The sequence below is a fragment of the Lepidochelys kempii genome, chromosome 4, assembly GCF_965140285.1.
Source record: "Lepidochelys kempii isolate rLepKem1 chromosome 4, rLepKem1.hap1, whole genome shotgun sequence".
In the NCBI taxonomy this organism is placed as follows: Eukaryota; Metazoa; Chordata; order Testudines; family Cheloniidae; genus Lepidochelys; species Lepidochelys kempii.
The window spans coordinates 97,361,297-97,386,955 of record NC_136383.1 but is presented as its reverse complement, the minus strand read 5'-3'; the positions used below and the strand labels follow the sequence as shown (position 1 = coordinate 97,386,955).

General features: G+C 40.8%; 1 protein-coding gene across 6 annotated transcripts in view; it reads left to right on the top strand.

Annotated features, from left to right (window-relative positions):
• LIAS (lipoic acid synthetase) overlaps nucleotides 1-23,610 on the top strand; it is a 28,318-nt gene extending 4,708 nt beyond the window's left edge. Inside the window, exons 3-12 of one of the 6 annotated variants that reach the window (XR_012158691.2) lie at nucleotides 805-898; nucleotides 1,722-1,802; nucleotides 2,040-2,196; nucleotides 3,018-3,075; nucleotides 4,535-4,663; nucleotides 6,834-6,979; nucleotides 15,719-15,789; nucleotides 16,195-16,306; nucleotides 20,723-21,353; nucleotides 21,432-23,610. Coding sequence is in view for 5 of the 6 variants with exons in the window: in XM_073342262.2 (XP_073198363.1) it covers nucleotides 805-898; nucleotides 1,722-1,802; nucleotides 2,040-2,196; nucleotides 3,018-3,075; nucleotides 4,535-4,663; nucleotides 6,834-6,979; nucleotides 15,719-15,789; nucleotides 16,195-16,306; nucleotides 20,723-20,775 (901 nt within the window). In the remaining variant the exon portion in view is untranslated. Of the gene's footprint in view, nucleotides 1-804; nucleotides 899-1,721; nucleotides 1,803-2,039; nucleotides 2,197-3,017; nucleotides 3,076-4,534; nucleotides 4,664-6,833; nucleotides 6,980-15,718; nucleotides 15,790-16,194; nucleotides 16,307-17,103; nucleotides 17,571-20,722 lie in introns of those variants that run through there. The other 5 variants (XM_073342262.2, XM_073342259.2, XM_073342260.2 and 2 more) reach the window with 5 other exon arrangements.
• Nucleotides 23,611-25,659: the final 2,049 nt, after the last annotated feature.

Sequence of the window (25,659 nt, the reverse complement as noted above, 5' to 3'; positions counted from 1 at the left end):
GTATTCTTTCTGGCTCATGCATCTCCAACAATAAAGATTCTGCAATCAAACCTTTGTTCCTAATCCTGTAAAGAAAATTATGTGGGCAAAGTTTGCTTTCATTTACACCCATGAAACTCCATGAAGACCAGGGAAGTTACACCAGTGTAACAAAAGGCAGAATATGTCCCATTCTATGGCACTGACCAAAAGTTTTTAGCTATCTACACTGTACTGGTTGTGTACTTTGAAAAATGCACTTTAAACAGTATTCTAGATGAACAGTAGTAGCCTCGATTCCTCTGGTGAAATAGCCACCAATATATCTGGAAGGCATTGGAGTGCTTGTTCCATGTACAGTAACAAATTATAAATGTGTGTCAGTGGGACAATATGCCCAATTTGTGTTTTTGATAAATTGTTGGGGTTTTTTTGTTTTGTATGTAGATAGTTTCATGAAGACTAAATTCAAAAGCTGTGAAAAACAAAATGAGCCCTTCGAAATTTGCTAGGATTTTGTAGAAGCTATGTAATTATATTGCCAATGTCTGAATTACCATATATAGCGTGGCAGTAAGGTTAGTGATCTTAAACCCTATAATTGTGGATACTTGCATCTTAGCTTGGTGGCAGGCTAATAAATGAGGATGGAAATGAGAAGTTATGGTACTTTTTTGAAATATATTAATGCTCATTTATTACTCATGACCAGCTTCAAGGAATCTTTCATACCCAGAGGCTGTAACAAAGTAAAGTAGATCTATGAAGTTAAGTGATTACATGTAAGTAATTTATTAATCCTTATATTTGCTTGATATTATTCAGGCTGCGACTTCCTCCATGGCTAAAAACTGAGATTCCCATAGGAAAGAATTATAATAAACTGAAGAGCACACTGCGAAGTTTAAAGCTTCATACTGTAAGTCTAATGCCTGACACATTTTCTTCTAGGAAGAAAGCAATGTTTTCATTATGTGAAATTCACCCCTTTGCTCAGGAGCAGCAGAGAGCCTATGCATCACTTATGCCTTTGTGGCTTCAGTGGGAACATATGATGCATAGGCCTTGTCCTCTGCTTTTGCACAGGGGTGAATTTCACCCACGGAGAACAAGGGAAGAAACAAACAGCAGAAAATTTGACATTTTCCCTGCAATGATCTTAAATATGGTGTTGTGTTTCTCAAGTCCTCTAAAGTCAAAAGATTATCAGTGTGTCTAATTTAGGTGGAAACATTTGTATAATTTTTGGGACGGTATATAAATAATTCACATGAAAAGAAATTCAAGAAATGTTTGTGTTCTCTATTAAATATGCCCCCCATTGATGGAAAGAGACAGAAGATTTAAGACAAATATGAAATTCTTTTCTTCAGAAAAAGATTGTTCTGTAATGTATCACAGATCTTGTGAATTTTTTATAAACTTTTTTATTACATCTAAAAGGTGCATAATTAATGCAGTTTAGAATGTGCAATTCTGACGGTTATTTTGATGAGCAGTTTTCAGGAAGTTGTGTAGTTCAGAGGAAGAATGGTGTTGGGGTTAAGACACAAGATTGGGTGTCACGTGACACATGTTCTCTTCCCAGCTCTGCCATTAACTGGGGCAACTCACTTAACCTATCTGTGATTTAATTTCCTCCTCATAATTTCAGTACCTATCTCAGAAGAGAGAACAAATTCCTTTGGCGGAAGGTGCTATAGAAATACAATTTATTATTATTAATGTCATTTTATTTATAGGTGTGTGAGGAAGCGCGTTGTCCCAACATTGGAGAGTGTTGGGGAGGGGGTGAGTATGCTACTGCTACAGCAACTATCATGGTAAGTCAATAACCACAATCTTACAATAGGAAATATATTCTGTTGGTAGCAAATTTGGGTATACAAAAATCTCCAGCGTAAAAGTGACCCAGGTATATTATGCTAAAGTGCACAACAAATTTCTCTCTCCTATGGTTTTTAACAATTGAGTCTTTTGAAGTAGCATATTCAGTAGTTTCTTGGCTGAACAATACAAAGTTTAAAATATAAAGTAAACATAATCTTTTCTTATTTCAGTTGATGGGTGACACATGTACAAGAGGTTGCAGATTTTGTTCCGTAAAGACAGCAAAAAGTCCACCTCCATTGGATCTTAATGAACCCTACAATACAGCAAAAGCTATAGCTGAATGGGGCTTGGATTATGTTGTATTGACATCTGTAGACCGAGATGGTTAGTATGTTGTCAGTAGTGTCTTCCAGTGTAAGCTCCCATACACACTATGCAGCAGTTTTAGAGTCCTCAGTCAGTTTGGGTTATTAGAGGTATAGGGTTTAAACTTTTATGAGATTGATGAAAGGAATGAATGACACAGAAACTTTTCAGAGATTACGAAATGCTCTTCCTGACTAATCCTTAGTCCCCTACTCCTGATGCAGGCAAAATACACATAGAAGATATACGATTATGTAGTTGGTTAAATGTTGGTTCCTTATGGAACTGATTCAGTCTATTTGAGTAGAGCCTAATTTAAAAAAAATATTGCTACCTTTCCACTAAGGTTGTAATGGTTCTTTTGTACTGTTGCTATCTTGGTGGAAAGACTGTCTCAGAAAAAGAGTGTCTTGTATTCCACTGAAAGACCAATAGTTTCTAACAGTGGCTTTCAATAAAAGAGCAGGAACAATTTCTTTTTGTGTATATTTCTCTTTTCTTAAACTACCTCTGTGGAAGAAAAAAGAAATTAAACCATACAGATCTGTGCTAAGATTAAAGGGGCTAAGGTAAACTCATACATATTCAAGAAAATTTAGAATGAAAGTTCCAACTCTGTTCTAACTAACCATACTTAGCCTGGCTATTGTAAGGGTATGGTAGAACACCTATTGTACAATTTAGGCATGAGTAGTAAGTTAAGGATGGAATCTCAGCTTTAATTTAGCATCGCTTTACATTTTTGTGGTTAGATTAGACTCTTAACATCAAAGCCACACAGAATTACACAAAAATATTATTTTTAATGTAAAAATACCAAATTATTGCATTGTTTCTAGATATTCTAGATGGTGGAGCAGAACACTTTGCAAAAACTGTATCACACTTGAAGGAAAGGTACATTATTAATTTATTACTATTAATTATTATTCAGCATTTATGTTGCGGTAGTGCCTACAGGCCAAAAGCAGACAGGGCTCTATGGTGCTATCTGCTATACAAATATGTAATACATGGCAGTCCCTACCCCAGAGAGCTTACATGTCCACTCCTGGATTTTTCATCCTCACTTGTGTTACACTTACAAGTTAGATTAAATATATAGGCAGTAATGTTCTCCTGCTGAATTTCTGTTTATCCCAGATTCCTTTTAAAATTAAGCACTAAACTGTTTCTTTGGACCACATATTTAGAGCAATGGGACATATCTATCTGTTTTTTTGTGGATGTTTATATTTTAATGATAGGGTTGTAGCACAGTAATAATGGGTTTGGGAAAAGATAAAAACTGTTGTAGCTGGGTTCCAAAGATAATCTGATTTATTTTTCAGCTCTGACCTCTAAGCTTTGCCATTTTTTCCAAGGAGGTGCTCTCTGTGACCCTGATTCCACCTTTATACTTTCCCATTGACACCTTCTACTTTCCACTTTATGCATTGTGCCAGCATGTCATTTTGGTAGCATGTTTGGGTCTTTGTTAGAAGGTTGTAGATTTAATTTCTGCAGCCTGATTTGGGCATTTGCCTAATACTTACCCTGTAATGAGGACTAGAGGGACTCACTTCAAAGTCTATCACCAGTACTTCATTGATTACCTGGAAGGGTTTCTGTATACCAGTGGTTCTCAACCTATTTACCACTATGGGCCATGTATGCAGCTCTCTGTTTTGTGGACTGCATCCACACAATATATATACTACCTGTACAGCCCTGAGGATGTCATATAGGCCTCAGCTGTGTGCTGATTGGGCTGCAGGTTGAGAACCACTGCTGTATAGTGATGCAAAGTACTTCTCCATCCAGCTTCGGGGAACCAAATTCAAGCTATCGGGGAACTGAATTAAATTCCTAAATAGCAATGCAAAGTATTTACAGTCCATTCGGTCAGATGTCCCCTCTGTCATTCAGAAGTTCAGATGTTCAAATCTTATTAAAAATCTTGCTAAGTGTAGTATGGAGCGAAAATGAAAGTCAGATGTAACCTGCACTTAATTTGAGCAAGTCTGGTGACTCAGTAGATCATAGAAATGGCTCTGATGTTATGTTTGACTTATGTAACATTCATTTTATTTCGTGCACTAGTCAAAGCAGGAGTTGCACCTATACTGTGTTTTGAGAAAAAATTAACTCTCAAGTATTTTCAGTACTTCACTGTTGTAGATGTTTACCTAACTTAACTTTACTTTGTAGATTTAAATATCAACATCATCGATTTAGGGTTGTTTTAAAAAATACTGAATTTTGATTTCGTTTAAAATATTCTGGTATTTTAGTATGATGTTATTGGAATATTTGATTTGAGCATCAATAATAAAAATACCACAAGCGTGTTCATTTTTCAATCTTTGTTTTTCAGGAATTCAAAAATTCTTGTAGAATGTTTAACCCCTGATTTTCGAGGGGACCTTAAAGCTGTGGCGAAAGTTGCCTTGTCAGGACTAGACGTATACGCCCATAATGTGGAAACTGTTCCAGAGTTACAGAGGTGATTAAAGGTGATCTGTTTATATAAACAAATAGTCGGATGCATACAATTAGAGGGTATTCTGTAATGTTCTTATGAAAGCAATATTTAGATCAACCAACATTAAACCTTCTCTAGGTCCCTTTAACTCGACTCATTGTTTGTACATACATCATTTACACTTATAAATAGTAAAAATCCTCTATACCTTATAATCAAATAGCGTCTAAAGTTAAAAATTAAAAAGTAGACAATACAGTTCTATCTACCATAAATTTTGAAGTAAATTTTCCAATGAGAAGCTTGTCTTATAAAATAAACAGGAAAGGAAAAATACTGATTCTAACAGAGGTCAGGCTAGATCTATTTTGTAAGAAAGATACATGTGATTACATTAAAACAAAATTCGTTCTTTTCATTTTAATACGTGCATTGGACCTCTTTTTGGAGGGAGAGAAAATTTACTTGGTAAGCCAATACCTGTACATTTTTTTAGCATGTATTCAAACTTACCTGACTGCATAATTGGAGCATCCACGGAATCAGTGCCTACGACTATGGAATATGTTTTCAAAATGAGGATGTATTTATCACACTTTGGCAACTAGCCCACAGCATTTCTCCATCATCATTATGTCTCAGTGCCACCAGTGGGAGCCAAATCCTTTTGTCTTCATAGTAAAGTAGCCCACGAAAGCTTATGCGCTAATAAATTTGTTAATCTCTAAGGTGCCACAAGTACTCCTGTTCTTTTTGCGGATACAGACTAACACGGCTGCTACTCTGAAACACTTCCCAGTGAAACTTCCAGAATCCTCTGCTTTCTTCCCTCAATAGCCACAAGTGTTGTACATGATTTCGACCAGCAGAGGGCTACCTATCTTGTAAAGAAGCAGATTAAAAATTTTATAGACCTTAAAAAGTGGAGTCAGCCAACTCTTTTTCTTTGAGTGTCTGATGTTTTTCTACCACACAGGAGGATCTCCAAGTGCAACTCCATACCCCCAGCCATTGGCCTTTTTTCCTAATAACTTGGAAATTCAGAGTGACATCATCACACTCTGAAGTCTCCAGCTAAACTGTCTAAATTCAGCTTAAATATGGGTGGGCCATATCCACGCTGCTGGTCAAACTGTGGAAACTGAATTAGCCCAAACCAGTTTTAATGTATGTTTAAACTTCCCAGTTTTAATGTACACTAGAACTTCCCAGCATAGACTGTTCTTAAGTGGCTCCAACTAAATTCTCATGTAGACTTCAAATACAACTCTGTCAGGGCTGTTCCCCAACACAGGCAAAACAGTTTCATCTTTACTATTGTTGATTTCTTTGCATTATGGTAGAGCATGGAGGCCCTACAAACATCAGGGCCTCAGTACTAGAACCTGTACAAACACTTAATAAAAGAACGTCCTTGCTCTAAAGACCTTACAATCTAAATAGACAGCGGGGTTCTGCACAGAACAGCTTGCAAGACTGGGGCTTAAGTAGATACTTATATGCCCCCTACCACGGTAGTATCTCCAGCGCCTTTGTTACTCCTTGGGCCAGATTCCCTCATGTACCAAGATATACTCAGCACAGGAAAGAGTGAGTGCAGGGAGGGCCACTGTCAGAGACCCAGTTACCAGCTCCCTGATTCTCAGGTTGTCCCAGCCCTAGGGACCATATGCCCACTCAGAATTTTCATAGGGCATTGGAGCTCTCCTCTGCCCCCTCCTTAGCCCTTTGTGCCCTATTATGCCTCTTCCCTTTCCTGACACTTCCCCTACAGTGGAAATGGGGGCAGGGGAAGGTGGGGAATGGCATTAATGATAGCTCTGTCAACTTTACTCCAGTTCCATTAGGCAAATTCTCAACTTGTCAGCTGTGAACCAATTATATTCCCGTTGCATTACTGGGGGATGGAACTGGGGTTGACAATCTGGCCCCTAGTGGTTAGCTGGAGACTATTTTCTGCAAAGCTGGGCTCTCAGAGCAGCAGCACTTTGGTTGCATCAATCACAAGAGAAAGTAATGGAAACATTTTTTTTTAAGTGAAAGCTTTGGTTTTGCAGGAATTGACAAATATTGTAGAAAGTTTCTAAAATCTCAGTCCCCTCAGTCTTTTTATTGTGATTTTACCAATGTCCCTTATCTCATGCATCTCTGTGTTCTTCCTATGGTCAAAACAATATGAATATTTTTAAAGGAAAGTACGTGATCCTCGGGCCAATTTTAAGCAATCCTTACAAGTTTTGAAGCATGCTAAGAAGATCCAACCTGATGTAATTTCTAAAACCTCCATTATGCTGGGATTAGGCGAGACAGATGAACAAGTATATTCAACAATGAAATGTAAGTAGCATAACTTAAGTATATATATAAGCTTTACCAAGTTGGAACATAATTGCAAGCTTGGGCATTGCAATATAACTAAAATGGACACACATGCATATAAGTTGGTCTGTTGGGAAAAATTGTTTTCTAACTTTTTTATGCAAAAAGGTTTCGTTCAATTTAAAAATTGAAACTCTTCAACAACTGTTGTTTATACTACTTTTAAATGGACAGGATTAATTTCACTATCAGATATCAGAGGGGAGCCGTGTTAGTCTGGATCTGTAAAAGTGGCAAAGAGTCCTGTGGCACCTTATAGACTAACAAAAGTATTGGAGCATAAGCTTTTGTGGGTGAATACCCACTTCGTCGGATGCATGTAGTGGAAATTTCCAGAGGCAGGTATAAATATGCAAGCAAGAATCAGGCTGGGGTAACGAGGTTAGTTCAGTCAGGGAGGATGAGGCCCTCTTCTAGCAGTTGAGGTGTGAACACCAATGGAGGAGAAACTGCTTTTGTAGTGGGCTAGCCATTCACAGTCTTTGTTTAATCCTGAGCTGATGGTGTCAAATTTGCAAATGAACTGAAGCTCAGCAGTTTCTCTATGAAGTCTGGTCCTGAAGTTTTTTTGCTGCAGGATGGCTACCTTTAAATCTACTATTGTGTGTCCAGGGAGGTTGAAGTGTGTCCATTTATCCTTTTACGTAGGGACTGTCCAGTTTGGCTGATGTACATAGCAGAGGGGCATTGCTGGCACATGATGGCATATATTACATTGGTGGACGTGCAGGTGAATGAACCGGTGATGGTGTGGCTGATCTGGTTAGGTCCTGTGATGGTGTCGCTGGTGTAGATATGTGGACAGAGTTGGCATCGAGGTTTGTTGAATGGATTGGTTCCTGAGTTAAAGTTACTATGGTGCGGTGTGTAGCTGCTGGTGAGAATGTGCTTCAGATTGGCGGGTTGTCTGTGGGCGAGGACTGGCCTGCCTCCCAAGGCCTGTGAAAGTGAGGGATCATTGTCCAGGATGGGTTGTAGATCACTGATGATGTGTTAGAGAGGTTTTAGCTGAGGACTGTATGTGATGACCAGTGGAGTTCTGTTGGTTTCTTTCTTGGGCTTGTCTTGCAGCAGGAGGCTTCTGGGTACACATCTGGCTCTGTTGATCTGTTTCCTTATTTTCTCATGTGGGTATCGTAGTTTTGAGAATGCGTGGGTGTTGGTCTCTGTCTGAGGGGTTGGAGCAAATGTGGTTGTACCTCAGCACTTTGCAATAGACAATGGATCGTGTGGTGTGTCCGGGATGGAAGGTGGAGGCATGAAGGTAGGCATAGCGATCAGTGTGTTTTCAGTATAAGGTGTTGTTAATGTGACCGTCACTTATTTGCACCGTGGTGTCTAGGAAGAGGACCTCCCAGGTAGATTGGTCCAGGCTGAGGTTGATGGTGGAGTGAAAGCTATTGAAATTGTGGTGGAATTCTTCCAGGGTTTCCTTCCCATGGATCTAGATGATGGGGCATCCAGGATTTCCAACATGCACAGGAAGAAATTGTGGAAAAACAACAAGAAAAGGAGTACTTGTGGCACCTTAGAGATTAACCAATTTATCTGAGCATAAGCTTTCGTAAGCTACAGCTCACTCACGAAAGCTTATGCTCAAATAAATTGGTTAGTCTCTAAGGTGCCACAAGTACTCCTTTTCTTTTTGCGAATACAGACTAACATGGCTGTTAGTCTGAAACCTGGAAAAACAACATCGCTTGCCTCATAACCTAAGTCGTGCAGAACGCAATGCCATCCACAGCCTCAGAAACTTCAGGACCAGACTTCATAGAGAAACTGCTGACCTTCAGTTCATTTGCAAATTTGACACCATCAGCTCAGGATTAAACAAAGACTGTGACTGGCTAGCCCACTACAAAAGCAGTTTCTCCTCCCTTGGTGTTCACACCTCAACTGCTAGAAGAGGGCCTCATCCTCCCTGATTGAACTAACCTCGTTACCCCTAGCCTGATTCTTGCTTGCATATTTATACCTGCCTTTGGAAATTTCCACAACATGCATCCGACGAAGTGGATATTCACCCACAAAAGCTTATGCTCCAATACGTCTGTTAGTCTATAAGGTGCCACAGGACTCTTTGCCACTTTGACTATCAGAGTGCTCCAAGGGCCTGATCCAGCTGCTACTGAAAACAATAGGCATCTTTCCATTGACTTCAGTGGGAGCTAGATCAGTCTTCATATCATTTAATGTTCATAATCATTTCAGGATCTCAAAGGTATACATGCAATGGATATTTTATTTATTTCATTGTACCTTTTTTTTTTAAGTAACAAATGATTTTTTCTTGTTTGCTGAATAAGTCTCTTTTGATTTTGATGCACAGATTATTTTAATTTTTCCTCTTCCCTGAGCTGCAGTACCTTCTTATATGAACTTTTGCACTTACCTGTAATTTTTGAGAAAAATAAAGGTTAATATAATGTAAGTAGAACCCTGTATAGGATGAAATTCATGAATTCCATATAATTCCCCCCATCTCCACCCCAGGGGCAGGCTGCAGGCCTGTCCATCTACAACTGTGCTGTGGCATTTCCATGTTATATGACATGTGAATTTACTAGGGCTGTCAATTAATCGCAGTTAACTCACGCAATTAATTAAAAAAAATTAATCACAATTAATCACAGTTTTAATCACACTGTTAAACAATAGGTTTCAGAGTAGCAACTGTGTTAGTCTGTATTCGCAAAAAGAAAAAGGAGTACTTGTGGCACCTTAGAGACTAACAAATTTATTTGAGCATAAGTTTTCATGAGCTATGCGCAAATAAATTTGTTAGTCTCTAAGGTGCCACAAGTACTCCTTTTTCTTTTTGTTAAACATTAGAATACCAACTGAAATCTATAAAATATTTTGGAAGTTTTTCTACATTTTCATAAATGTTGATTTGAATTACAACACAGAATACAGAGTGTATATTATTTTTTATTACAAATATTTCCACTATAAAAATGATAAGGAGAAGAAATAGTATTTTTCAAGTCACCTCATACAAGTATTGTACTGCAATCTCTTTGTCGTGAAAGTGCAACTTACAAATGTAGATTTTGTTTGTTTGTTACATGACTGAACTCAAAAACAATACGGTGTAAAACTTTAGAGCCTACAAGTCCACTCCACTCAGTCCTACTTCTTGTTCAGCCAATTGCTAAGAGAAACAAGTTTGTTTACATTTATGGGAGATAATGCTGCCCTCTTTTTATTTACAATCTCACCAGAAAGTGAGAACAGGCATTTGCATGGCATTTTTGTAGCTGGCATTGCAAGGTATTTATGTGCCAAATATGATAAACATTTGTATGCCTCTTCGTGCTTCGGCCACCATTCCAGAGGACATGCTTCCATGCTGATGATGCTCGTTAAAAAAATAATGTCTAAATTAAATTTATGACTGAACTCTTTGAGAGAGAATTGTAAGTCCCCTGTTCTGTTTTACCCACATTCTGCCATATATTTCATGTTATAACAATCTCAGATGATGACCTAGCACATGTTTGTTTTAAGAACTCTTTCACTGCAGATTTGACAAAACGCAAAGAAGGTACCAATGTCATTTCTAAAGATAGCTACCACACTTGACCCAAGGTTTAAGAATCTGAAGTGCCTTACAAAATCAGAGCGGAACGAGGTGTGGAGCATGTTTTCAAAAGTCATAGAATCATAGAATATCAGGGTTGGAAGGGACCTCAGGAGGTCATCTAGTCCAAACCCCTGCTCAAAGCAGGACCAAACCCCAACTAAATCATCCCAGCCAGGGCTTTGTCAAGCCTGACCTTAAAAACTTATAAGGAAGGAGATTCCACCACCTCCCTAGGTAACGCATTCCAGTGTTTTACCACCCTCCTAGTGAAAAAGTTTTTCCTAATATCCAGCCTAAACCTCCCCCACTGGAACTTGAGACCACTACTCCTTGTTCTGTCATCTGCTACCACTGACAACAGTCTAGATCCATCCTCTTTGGAACCCCCTTTCAGGTAGTTGAAAGCAGCTATCAAATCCCCCCTCATTCTTCTCTTCCGCAGGCTAAACAATCCCAGTTCCCTCAGCCTCTCCTCATAAGTCATGTGTTCCAGCCCCCTAATCATTTTTCTGCGCTTCCAATTTCTCCACATCCTTCTTGTAGTGTGGGGCCCAAAACTGGACACAGTACTCCAGATGAGGCCTCACCAATGTCGAATAGAGGGGAACGATCACGTCCCTCAATCTGCTCGCTATGCCCCTACTTATACATCCCAAAATGCCATTGGCCTTCTTGGCAACAAGGGCACACTGTTGACCTATATCGAGCTTCTCGTCCACTGTAACCCCTCGGTCCTTTTCTGCAGAACTGCTGCCAAGCCATTCGGTCCCTAGTCTGTAGCAGTGCATGGGATTCTTCCGTCCTAAGTGCAGGACTCTACACTTGTCCTTGTTGAACCTCCTCAGATTTCTTTTGGCCCAATCCTCTAATTTGTCTAGGGCCCTCTGTATTCTATCCCTACCCTCCAGCGTATCTACCTTTCCTCCCAGTTTAGTGTAATCTGCAAACTTGCTAAGGGTGCAATCCACACCATCCTCCAGATCGTTAATGAAGATATTGAACAAAACCGGCCCGAGGACCCACCCTTGGGGCACTCCACTTGATACTGGCTGCCAACTAGACATGGAGCCATTGATGACTACCCGTTGAGCCCAACAATCTAGCTAACTTTCTATCCACCTTATAGTCCATTCGTCCAGCCCATACTTCTTTAACTTGCTGGCAAGAATACTGTGGGAGACCGTGTCAAAAGCTTTACTAAAGTCAAGGAACAACACGTCCATTGCTTTCCCCTCATCCACAGAGCCAGTTATCTCGTCATAGAAGGCAATTAGATTAGTCAGGCATGACTTGCCCTTGGTGAATCCATGCTGACTGTTCCTGATCACTTTCCTCTCGTCTAAGTGCTTCAGAATTGATTCCTTGAGGACCTGCTCCATGATTTTTCCAGGGATGGAGGTGAGGCTGACTGGCCTGTAGTTCCTAGGATCCTCCTCTTTCTCCTTTTTTAAAGATGGACACTACATTAGCCTTTTTCCAGTTGTCCGGGACTTCCCCTGATCGCCATGAGTTTTCAAAGATAATGGCCAATGGCTCTGCAATCACATCTGCCAACTCCTTTAGCACTCTCGGATGCAGCGCATCCGGCCCCATGGACTTGTGCTCGTCCAGCTTTTCTAAATAGTCCCTAACCACCTCTATCTCCACAGAGGGCTGGTCACCTCCTCCCCGTGCTGTGCTGCCCAGTGCAGTAGTCTGGGAGCTGACCTTGTTTGTGAAGGCAGAGGCAAAAAAAGCATTGAGTACATTAGCTTTTTCCACATCCTCTGTCACCAGGTTGCCTCCTTCATTCAGTAAGGGGTCCACACTTTCCTTGGCTTTCTTCTTGTTGCTAACATACCTGAAGAAACCCTTCTTGTTACTCTTAACATCTCTTGCTAGCTGCAACTCCAGGTGTGATTTGGCCTTCCTGATTTCACTCCTGCATGCCCAAGCAATATTTTTATACTCTTCCCTGGTCATTTGTCCAATCTTCCACTTCTTGTAAGGTTCTTTTTTGTGTTTAAGATCAGCAAGGATTTCACTGTTAAGCCAAGCTGGTCGCCTGCCATATTTACTATTCTTTCTGCACATCGGGATGGTTTGTTCCTGTAATCTAAACAAGGATTCTTTAAAATATAGCCAGCTCTCCTGGACTCGTTTCCCCCTCATGTTATTCTGCCAGGGGATCCTGCCCAACAGTTCCCTGAGGGAGTCAAAGTCTGCTTTTCTGAAGTCCAGGGTCCGTATTCTGCTGCTCTCCTTTCTTTCCTGTGTCAGGATCCTGAACTCAACCGTCTCATGGTCACTGCCTCCCAGGTTCCCATCCACTTTTGCTTCCCCTACTAATTCTTCCCGGTTTGTGAGCAGCAGGTCAAGAAGAGCTCTGCCCCGAGTTGGTTCCTCCAGCACTTGCACCAGGAAATTGTCCCCTACCCTTTCCAGAAACTTCCTGGATTGTCTGTGCACCGCTGTATTGCTCTCCCAGCCGATATCAGGGTGATAGAAGTCTCCCATGAGAACCAGGGCCTGTGATCTAGTAACTTCCGTGAGTTGCCGGAAGAAAGCCTCGTCCACCTCATCCCCCTGGTCCGGTGGTCTATAGCAGACTATCACCACGACATCACCCTTGTTGCTCACACTTCTATACTTAAGTCTTAAAAGAGCAACACTCAGATGCGGAAACTACAGAACCCAAACCACCAAAAAAGAAAATGAACCTTCTGCTGGTGGCATCTGACGCAGATGATGAAAATGAACATGCGTCGGTCCGCACTGCTTTGGATTGTTGTCGAGCAGAACCCATCATCAACATGAACGCATGTCCTCTGGAATGGTGGTTGAAGTATGAAGGGACATATGAATCTTTAGCCCCTCTGGCATGTAAATATCTTGCAACACTGGCTAAAACAGTGCCATGAGTACGTCTGTTCTCACTTTCAGGTGACATTGTAAACAAGAAAAGGGCAGCATTATTTCCTGGAAATGTAAACAAACTTGTTTGCTTGAGTGATTGGCTAAACAAGAAGTAGAACTGAGTGGACTTGGAGGCTCTAAAATTTTATAATGTTTTATTTTTGAAGGCAGGATTTTTTGTACATAATTCTACCTTTGTAAGTTCAATTTTCATGATAAAGAGATTGCACTACAGTACTTGTGTTAGGTGAATTGAAAAATACTATTTCTTTGTTGTTTTTCAGTGCAAAAAAAAAGGAATCAAAAATAAATGTAAAGTGAGCACTGTACAATTTCAGAGTAGCAGCCATGTTAGTCTGTATTCGCAAAAAGAAAAGGAGTACTTGTGGCACCTTAGAGACTAACAAATTTATTTGACCATAAGCTTTCATGAGCTATAGCTCACTTCATCGAATGCATTCTTTTCACTGTACAATTTGTATTCTGTGTTGTAATATATTTGAAAATGTAGAAGCCATCCCAAAATATTTAAATAAATGGTATTCTATTCTTGTTTAACAGTATGATTAATCACATGATTAATTTTTTTAATCACGCGATTAATCACAATTAATTTTTTTATTCCCTTGACAGCCCTAGAATTTACCAGTAGTTAAGTAGTTTCTTCACAGAACCATTTTATTCTAAGCAGATGTTCGTGCTAACTGTAATTGCAGTGTTGAAACATTGAAACAATTCATGCTTTTCGTTCTGCTTCACTATGGGGCAAATCCAGCACCCAACCCTAATACCAAGGATAGACATTGAGAAGGGGAGTGGAGGAGGAGCTATACATAACCTGATTCCTCAATCTTCCCATGGATCAGAAGACTACACTAGTTGCACTGAACAGCATCTTTCAGCAGCTGGGGAGGAGGAGGCTGGATTTGTCCTTAATGACAGAGTTTCACTGAATCCAAGTTTGGTATAAATTAGTTCCATCCTGTATTGATATCTTAGCAGAGAAGGTGTATGTGCTTCCTGAGGCATCGAAACTAGCATATCCCACCAAGGATGTGGAGCTGGTGGAAGAAATTGGCAATTCCCCTTAGATTTATTCTTTATGTATGCATAATTTCAGCATCAACCCTCTTGTAACTGTGGAGTAAGATGAAGTATTTTCTTTTTATGTGTAGTTGGTGTTTCAGACTGTGTCAGATTAAGAGTCTGACCTAGATATGCTAATAATCATCATCATTTTCACCCAAAAGGAAGTAAATAATGAATGCACCTAGAAAATGAAAGCTCAAAAATTGAGAAATATGGACATTAAAGGTAAACTGCAGTATGCTAGAAAAGAGATTCTCATCCCTGCATTTAATTATGGGGTATTATTAATGGAGTGAAAAGGTACTTTTAGAAATAAATAAAAAGATACAATTCAGGCTTCAAAAGCTGACAGTCTAAATAGGTAATATGTAGACAAGTGATAGGGTATTGGGTACAACCAGAAGCAAATGTTTGCTGGTGATACTTAGCACAGGTCAATTACTTTAAAAAAAAATCACTATTTTAGTACTTCTGAGGAGAGGAATCAGGTTTATAGACCTCATGCAAGAAGTGAGTTTTTAGGAAGGCATTGAGGCATGAGATACTGGAGGAACGATGGACCAAGTAAAATAAATCACTTTAAAAAAAAATTAAAATATTTTAAATACTATACAGAATTTTTAAAAAATCAAATAAAAAGCTGCATTTTCACAGTTCAGTGTGGGCAGAAGCTCCCCAGTGGAAACTGTGGGGACGGCAAGAGACTATCAGATTTGTTGTAGATTGTACTTCAACAAAATGTCAAAATTAGCCTAGTCTAATGAAGTATCAGGAAAAAATGTCAGATCCCGCTGGGAGACACACACACCAGCCACATTCACTCTTAAGTAGACAATAAGACAGTGAAAGGACTTGCTAAAACTGTTTGAAATCAGTTTTTAATATATTTATTTTTATTTACTAAGTATCTTGTTCTAAAGTATTTATGCCTAAATTCTGCAGTTTCTCTTTAGTGCTTCCGTCATGCCCTCTGATGCTATGTATTGGAGGGTAGAATTTAATCCCTTATTTAATGAGCTAAGGAGTGACTTGCACTCAGAACTGCATTTTAGGTAAGATGATTTTTAGTCAGTGATGATACATCATGATTCTGTCACCTGCTAAGGAGGCACTTTTCTTTTTTATAGTATTACGTGAGGCAGATGTGGACTGTTTGACCTTAGGACAATACATGCAACCAACAAAACGTCATCTAAAGGTACAAATGCCTTGAATTTATTGGAAGCAGACTATGACCTGCACCTGATACCATTGTACCCCTTCCCTTGTCAGAATGATGTCTCGTGCCCACCTACACACCTTCTCACTATATGCCAACTATGGATGTTTGAAGAGGACTCCCCTCAGATTGGGTAGCCATTCTTGCTCCTCCCAACCTGCCTTTTCTCAACAGTTAATCTGCTCTTCAGTGTGGGGCTGTTATGGGCTCGATGTTAGAAATTCTTGCCTGATGAATATTGTGAAATGTATAAACTCTAAAGTAATTAAGAGTTTAATCTTGCCACATCCTGTCTGAACGTAGAGTTGGCATTCCAGTTCATTAACATAAATTATGCATTTAAAAGTTATTACAGTCTGAGCAGAATTATTTTTTTCCCTCCAGGTTGAGGAATATGTTACTCCTGACAAGTTTAAACACTGGGAAAAAGTGGGAAATGAGCTTGGATTTCATTACACAGCTAGTGGTCCTCTAGTGCGCTCCTCTTATAAAGCAGGTAAAGTACTGCACAATGTTAAATTATTATGTAAAGGTATAGCTGTAAAGTAATTGATATCAAAAGCTCACAATAGTGGTTCTTTGTTTTTCTATACAGCAAATGTATTGTCTTTTATAATTCCTCTAAATGGGTTGCTATTACTTGAACAGTTACGATGCTGCTTATACTCACATTTTATAAAACTAATATTATTTAGCATTACACTTACTGCTCCAGGTATGGATTTATTTAAAATATTGTGTATAATTTGCAACTTTTGCCATTAGCTTCCGAGCGAAGTGGGCTTTAAAACTGCCCCCTCTCATCTGTTGTGTCTTTTGATAGGGCTTCAGAAATAAGCCATTTTAATAACTGATTTTTCTTTTAGAAAGTTCAGTGTACTAAATTACACCTGAACTAACATGTAGGCCCATATTCTCTTGCTGTGCGTGGGCAGGAGAAAAGAGCCAGTTGTGGTTCTATGCCAGCTCCAGCATAATATAGAGCACCTTTTAAGTACTGACACCTCACAACACTGTGTAAAATAGAGATAATACCATTTTATTATTGGATATGCTGAGACACAGGATGTTAAATAACTTTCACACAACCAAGCACGAGCAGAGTTGGGGAAGACAACCCAGGAGTCCTGATTTCCAGCCTCAGGCTGTAATTGTTAGAATTCCTATTGGGTAGGTTTGGATTTTCTAGAACATTGTCCACAGTATGGCTACATGTATACTGCTTTATTTGTTCTGTTTAATCTCCAAAGCAACTAAAACTGATTTATAGGTATTAATTTTCATTTTAATTAGGTGAATTTTTCTTGAGGAATTTAGTAGAGAAAAGGAAGACAAAGGTCATCTGAAGGTGGAAGTGGACCCACTTTAAGTCACCTACAGCTTTAAAGATTCACTTTTTCGTAAGTTCAATTCATTCCAAAAATATAGCAGCCCACACCATGGAATGATGAATGAACTTAATATTTCTAGAACACTGCTCCCTTGACAAATTAATTGACATTAATTCACCTTGACATTAATTCACCTTGTTGTTCTTAGTTTCCATAAAATTACAGTTACATGGTACTTTAGTGTTCAGTGAATCATCAAAAGCCTCAGCTTTAGAATGTATCAAAACAGAGACTCTGGTTTGGTGAGCAGGGGAATTATGAGGAAAAAATAAAGAGAAATGACATATATATGTAAACAAAAATGGATGGATTGTGAAATCTGGTGTAGTATATTAAATGCTGAAATAAAGAAAAAAAATCTTTCCACCTGCTGCAGTGTCAGTTGTGACTTTTTTCTTCTCCAAGGGGTGCCACCTCTACATTTTTTATTTATTTACTGGGGACTAATACTTGTTAGTTTGAAATGTGTGGAATCTTGCTAAGATGTTGGAATTTTTATATTAGCACTTCACATCCTGTCCTTTTCTCCTCCTCCTCACTCATTTTCACTTTCCACCAAGCCCATGAGAGAAGAGTGGACCTGTCTAAAATTATACTTCTGAGGGAATTCTGTGCCAAAAAAAATGAAAAATTCTGCACACCATATTTTAAAACTCTGTGAAATTCTGCAAATTTTATTGATCAATAAATAAATGTGGAGGCTCCAGCATTGAAGAGGGGAGCACAGGCTACTGACTGCACAGAGGTGGGAGATCACCTCCAGCCCCTGCCCTAGGACATGGACTTGGCCACGAGGCTGCACCCTACCCTGACACAGTGCAAGGGCCAGACCTGCCCCAGAAACACCCTGGGGCCCTGCCTCTCCATGCCAAGCACACTAGATGTAGACAAGCAGGCTCAGCCCAGGAGGATCCAAGTGTGGAGGGGCTTAGTGTGGGGAGATCCAGGTGTGGGGTGATAGGGTTCTGTGTGGGTCAATCTGGGTGCAGACAGCTTGGTGGGGGGGCGGTCTGGGTTTGGGGGGATCTGGATGAACAAGACTCACGTGGGGTGGTTCTGGGTGCAGAAGCAATGGAACGCTGCAGGAGGGGTCCACGTGAAGGTGGTTGGGGCTCAGTGGGGGGGTCTGGGTATGAAGGGCTCAATGGAGGGGGTTGTCTGGGGTGCTGGCTTGATGGGGCTCAAGGAGATGAGGGTCTAGGTGTGGGGACCTAGTCAGGGTGGTCCAGGTGCATGTGGGTAGGGCCTATTGGGGGGGGGGGTTAAAGTGCGGGGGGGCAGTCTAGGTGCAGGGGTGGGGTCTAGATGTAAGGAGGAGGGGCTTGGCCAGTGTGTCTGGGTGCAGAGGGGCTCCAGATGCAGAGGCTGAGGCTTGTTGGGCTGTGGGTTTGGGTTCAGGGGGCTCAGTGTGTGGGGGTTCTGGGTATGAGGTGGGTCTGGATGCTCAGGGGTTGGGCAGATGGGGGAGCAGTTCCCTGTACAGTGACCCCTCCCCCCACGGCTGAGGAGTGATGGGGGCAGGAAGGAGGGGGTGTGTGGAGCTTCCTGCAGCCAGGGGGGTTTCTGGGGGTGGGTCTGACCCTGCCCTGGATGCTCCTTGCGGGGGAAGAGGAAGTCCCATCCTCCCCAGCCCTGCCAGGAATAGCAGCTAAGCCTGGCACAGGATAGAAGCCACTGGCTGGGGTGTCCCCAGCCCCTCCCCACCACTGATTTACCTCTCCGCTGGCAGCTCCAGATGCCCAAAACAATGCACCCATGCTGCTGGGCAGCAGTGTATGACCGTTTTTGCAGCTTCCCTTTGCTTCCCTATCAGAAAGTCATTTTTCTGCAGAGAAGCAAAGAAATCTGTAGCAGACATGAATTCTGTGCACACGCACTGGCACAGAATTCCCCCAGGAGTAAAAATTAGTAATGGTTAGGTCCCCGCTTCTCAGCTAATTAGTATAGAAGGTTGCATGTTTTTATATGAGAACGTCATAACTTTTCTGTTCCATGGCCTTCCCTGCGTGATCTGTCCTTGATTTATTGCATTAGATGGTGTGGTGTTAAGTTAGTAGGATTTAAAAACTGATCATCCAAGAAATGAAGTGATTTTCATTAGTAGGCAATAAAATGCAACAACTAAAGATTCCTATCTTTTTCAGAGTTAGTTATGCGTTTTTAATCTGCATGAAAATTCATTGCTGTAGCTTTTGGCTAATTGTTACAAGAGGTGTGTTCACTCAAACGATAGTATTTGATATAAACATCAGAAATATAAAAAGGACTTAGTTATAAGGCTATCATCCAGCTGTGAAAAAAGGGACATTACAGAATAACTATTCAACTGTTTCCACTCCACATAGTCTGAGAAATGATGATGCTGGAAAGTGTTTTCAATGTTATTTCATGTTTAAAGTATTTTATGAAATCACTGGTGGGTGGTTCTGAAGGTTTAAAATATCTGTTTTTCATGCTCTCACTCAACTGTTTCTGATATACATCTTTTATAACTTGAATCTCTACCATGAACTCTGCTAATACATTGTTTGTAACAAAGTTTACTCAGGCCTGCTTCTTAAATGGAGAGGCTTTGTACTTCAGAATTTCTTCAGCCACTCCACTTTAGGAAAAGCCTCCCCTCCGTACTTGTTCAGGTTTTCTGTATATACACCAGACTATAAAGGCATCATACACATTTCACTTGAGGTCAATAAACTGGGACTCTTGTTTTGTTAGCTATACAGTACAGGCAAGTTTAATATAACTCTATACATCAATAACAGTGGTTCATTGACTGCAACAGAATTACTCTGGCATAACAGATCAGAATCTATAACTTATACCTCACTTAAAGAGCGCTCACATTTAACAGGCTCAAAAACCACTATACCACAATTTCAAGAGGTCTTCCTTATGGTTAAATGTTTTCAACCTTTCTTAAATTTTGATTCTGTACCAGTTTTCTGTGTACCATTAAAATCCTAGCCTGAAGGCTAACAGGCTTGTTAGATTCAGAGGGTCAGAATTTCCTCTCACTTACAAAAACAACAAGGAGTCCGGTGGCACTTTAAAGACTAACAGATTTGTTTTGGCATAAGTTTTTGTGGGTAAAAAAACCCACTTCTTCATATGCATGAAGTGAAAATTACAGATGCAGGCATTATTATACTGACACACAAACAGAAGGGAGTTACCACACAAGTGGAGAACCAGTGTTGACAGGGCCAATTCAGTCAGGGTGGATGTAGTCTACTCCCAATAATTGATGAAGACGTGTCAAGTCCAGGAGAGGGAAAGTTGCTTTTGTAGTGATCCAGCCGCTTCCAGTCCCTATTCAAGCCCAAGTTAATGGTGTTAAATTTGCAAATGAATTTTAGTTCTGTAGTTTCTTTGAAGTCTGTTTCTGAAGTTTTATGTTCAAGTATGGCTACTTTTAAATCTGTTATAGAATGTCCAGGAAGACTGAAGTGTTCTCCTACTGGCTTTTGTGTGTTACCGTTCCTGATGTCTGATTTGTGTCCATTTATTCTTTTACGTAGAGACTGTCCAGTTTGGCCAATGTACATGGCAGAAGGGCATTACTGGCACATGATGGCATATATCACATTGGTGGATGTGCAGGTAAATGCGTCCCTGATGGTGTGGTTGATGTGGCTGGGTCCTCTCTGATGGTGTCGCTAGAATAGATATGGGAACAGAGAAGGCAACGAGGTTTGTTGCAGGGATTGGTTCCTGGGTTAGTGTTTCTGTGGTGTGGTGTGTTGCTGGTGAGTATTTGCTTCAGGTTGGGGGGGGCTATCTGTAAGCGAGGACTGGCCTGCCTCCTAAGGTCTGTGAGAGTAAGGGATTGTTTTCCTGGATAGGTTGTCGATTGTTGATGATGTGCTGGAGAGGTTTTAGCTGGGGGCTGTATGTGATGGCCAGTGGTGTTCTGTTATTTTCCTTGTTGGGCCTGTCCTGTAGTAGGTGACTTCTGGGTACCTGTCTCGCTCTGTCAGTCTGTTTCCTCAGTTCCCCAGGTGGGCATTGTAGTTTTAAGAATTCTTGATAAAGATCTTGTAGATGTTTGTCTCTGTCTGAGGGATTGGAGCAAATTCGGTTGTATCTGAGGGCTAGGCTGTAAACAATGGATCGTGTGATGTGTCCTGGTTGGAAGCTGGAGGCATCTAGGTAAGTATAGCAGTCAGTAGGTTTCTGGTATAGGGTGGTGTTTATGTGACAATCGCTTATTTGCACTGTACTGTCCAGGAAGTGAATCTCTTGTGTGGCCTGGTCCAGGCTGAAATTGATGGTGGGGTGGAAATTGTTGAAATCCAGGTGGAATTCTTCAAGGGCAACTCTCCACCACCACATTCTACAGGCCACTATCCTCTGATCCCACTGAGGAGTACCAAAAGAAACTACACCATCTGCTCAAGAAACTCCCTGCTATAGCACAGGAACAAATCTATACAGACACACCTCCAGAGCTCTGACCAGGGCTATTCTATCTGCTACCTAAGATCCATAAACCTGGAAACCCAGGGCACCCCATCATCTCAGGTATTGGGACTCTTACAGCAGGATTATCTGGCTATTTGGACTCTCTCCTCACACCCTACGCTACCAGCACTCCTAGCTATCTTCGAGACACCACTGACTTCCTGAGGAAACTACAATGCATTGGTGATCTTCCTGAAAACACCATCTTGGCCACCATGGATGTAGAAGCTCTTCACACCAATGTTCCATGAGGATGGACTACAAGCTGTCAAGAACAGTATGATGAGGCCACAGACCACTTGGTGGCTGAGCTTTGTGCCTTTGTCCTCACCCACAACCATTTCAGATTTGGGGACAACTTATACCTTCAAGCCAGCAGCAGTGCTATGCGTACCTGCATGGCCCCACAGTATGCCAACATTTTTATGGCTGACTTAGAATAATGCTTCCTCAGCTCTTGTCCCCTAGTGCCCCTCCTCTAGTTGCGCTACACTGATGACATCTTCATCATCTGGACCCACAGGAAGGAGGCCCTTGAGTCGCAAGATGAGATCCCAGTTAAGCTGATACACCCTGGAAATGACATTGGACGTTGGACTATAACCTATGAACTAAATTCAAAAGGAACTCTTTGCAGCTATAAAATACACTATCTCTGCTATGTATCTGAACCTCAAGAATTAAACTCCTGTCTGTATGTATATTGATCTTTTAACCATACTCTCTTCCTTTTCTTTTTAAATACATTTTAGTTTGGTTAATAAGAATTGGATGTCACGTGTATTTGGGTAAGGTTTGGTATATTCATTAACCTGGGAAGTAATGTGTCTGATCCTTTGGGATTGGTAGAACCTTTTCTTTTATATGATGAAATAAGATTTTCAGAAATCATCATATTTGAATCGACTACCTGGATGGAGACCTGAGGTTGAGTTACTTTAAGGAAACTGTGTATTGGTTATTGGGCAACCAGTGAAGCTGGCATAAAGAAGCTGCTTTATGCTGGCTTGGTAAATTTAAGTATTGAAAATATCCACCAGCTTTGGGCATTTGTGCCTCATTCTTTGCAGTTCACCCTAATTGAGTGACAACAGCTGGCCCCCACTGGGACCCTGGTCACAACTGGCTATGCACTATGCTTAAATTTTGTTGTTTCCAGTGAGTTTGTGAATCAAGATGTTTTCAAAATTGTAAAAGGCACTTGTATTCAGTCTTTTAAGAACTCATCCAGGGGAACCGTGGGGTGAGGGCGGGGGAATTAATGGATTTTTGTCATCACTGCCAGAAGCCAAAAATTTTGCTGAATATTTTTTAAAAAGCCATCGTTGGACCAAGTCTGAGTAGTTTCAGCCCAAACAGAAAAAATAAGAGTTATGAAAAGTATGAAAACAAGATTTCAGAAAAAAAAATGGCCCTTTCAATTTTTAAAACTGTTTCTAAAATATCTTAAAAGCACTGTGAGATTGTAAGCTCTTTGGGCAGAGACTGTCCCTTGCTTGTACGTACAAAATCTGGTCTGTTGTGATAAATGAGTCAACAAATTTACCCAAATTGTGACCTCAACTATAAAATGCATATAAAAGTTCATAAGATGTTAGAATAATCTATAACAGCAAATGTTGAAGAGAAAAACAACAAAAGGGAGAAATAATAACTAAATTAGTCTAAACAAAAAGGCCAGGTTGATATGATTCCCAGACTGTGCTGAAATTATGCTTATTAAAAAACAGGAGACGTGGAACCCAAAGTAAATGACTTAAAATTGATATTTTGGATATTAGACCTAATTGTGGACAAAATAATGAGGGGATGGGCTATTCCATTCATCACTCCTTTTGTGGGTTCCTAAAAAAGATTTTTGTGGGAAAAGTAGGAAAGAACAGACTACTGGAGCAAGCTTTATCATCATGGCTGCCATCCCCACCACTTCCTTGGACCCTGGAGTTTGTCAGCCTGATCCCAAAAGATGTCCTGTACAGCAGGGGCGTAGCCACAGGTGGGCCTGAGTTGATTTATCATCCAGGCCCACCACCCCAGTCCCAACTCTGCTCCTGCCCCCACGCTTGCCCCACTCCACCTGTCTGGCCCTCCAGCTAGGGAGTAGGGTGGGAGCACGGGGGCTTGCAAGCCCCCACTTCCCAGCAGAAGTGCTGTGCAGTTGCAATAGGGCAAGCCCCTGATCCTGCTCCCCAGCGGGAGTGCTGGGCAGAGCAGGGCAAGCCCTAAGCACTGTGGGGGTGGGGGCACACATTTTTACAGGGTCCCCAGTTTTTCCAGGGGCCCTAGCCAGAGTGTCTTTCAGTCCCCACCTCCTCTTCCCCCCCCCCACCCAGGGGCTGGAGGGTGGGGAGAGGTGGCCCTGATCACTCCTACCCTCATCCTCCTGTCATTGCCCACCCACCCTAAGTTTGGGCCCTCCTCTGTGTCCCATCCTGGCTACGCTCCTGCTGTATAGACTGGGCCAGAGAGAGAGTGAGGATCCAGATGACATTGCCACTCATACCGGCTCCAGCTGAATCCCAACCACCATGTGAGAGAAAACAGGATTGGACAAAAGCAGCAACTCCAGCCTCTCACAATTAACATCTGTTTTCCCCAAAAGAACAGTTATTATCATTATCTAACAGTGTCAAATAAGGGTTTTTTCCCTTCTAAAAACTCCACAGCTAAAGGGAAAGGGAAGAAAGAATGTTGTTAAAATGAAAGCCTTAATTCTTAACAGTTATAGTGTGTGAAAGATTTTTTCCTTCTTTTCTGTATCTTTAATAAAAAAATTAATGGATTTTTAATAGTGTATTTGCCATGGTAGTAAGCAGGCTGCGGTATCTGTATACCAAACTCTGAACTTTTTGTAACACTGTTTCATGTTGTACAGTGACCAAGTTATATTAACACCTTGGGTCCTATTTTCCATCTAAATTCATAGGACAGGCCCCCTATCACCACACTCTTTGAGCACCTCACACATATAAATTTTTTTCTCCTCCCAAAACCGCTGTAAAATGAGGGTACCTTACAGGTGGACAATTGAGACATTAAGGCCCCAATCCTAAAGTTAAGCACATGTACATATATTTGCAGAACAGGCCTATATAACTTGCCTAGGGTCCAAGAAGTCCATGACAGAATGAGGAACTGACCCCCTGTCTCCTGAAGTCAACTCCAGTCCTTCCTCTAATGGGGCCCTGATAGGGCATCTGAGGGTTATCAGTAATTCAGAGTGTAAGAGGATGACGAGGAGCAATTCCTAACATTCTGAAATAGAGACTACAGTAGCACCTTGCTGACCTGCAGGCTTTATAGCTCATACAGAAACAAAAATGGTCTCTCCCCAGCTCTAATATTTAAAAAGGACAGTGGGGAGAGGACAAAAAAACAAAATCAGATGTCTGTCAAAACAAACAAACAAACAAAAAACCTATTGCTACAGTAATACCCATGATTACTAGAGCAAAGATTAGAGAATGTAGTATTTTAAAGTTTACTTTGTGCATCTGAAAGCACTGTCAGTAGAGCTGGACAGAATGAGGGAAAATTCATGGAATTTTTCCAATTAAGTTTCACTCTCAGCAACATTTCATTTATTTTATGCATCACTTGGGGCCGGATCCTTAGAACTAATTAGGTACCTAACTCCCATTGCAATCACTTGAGCATCCTGGCCTTGATTTTGCAGTGTCTCCTGTCTGTGTGGGTCATTCATACAGAAACGTGAGGCGAGAAATAATTTTTAAAAAGGAAGTATGAGTGGAAGATTCAAGCAGGAATGTATCAAACTACTTTTAAACTTTTTTTTGGTCTAGATCTCAAGTTGACACTGACTCTTTAATAGCAGATGCTGTGATTCTCTTTCTACCAGAGCATCATTACAGAATGTACATTAATTAGCCTGTAAAGTATAAATTAAAAACAAACCTACAGCTAGCAAATAAGGGCTTGATCCAGCTGCAGATCTCAACAGGAGTCTGTCCATTGACTGTAATAGGAGTTGAAT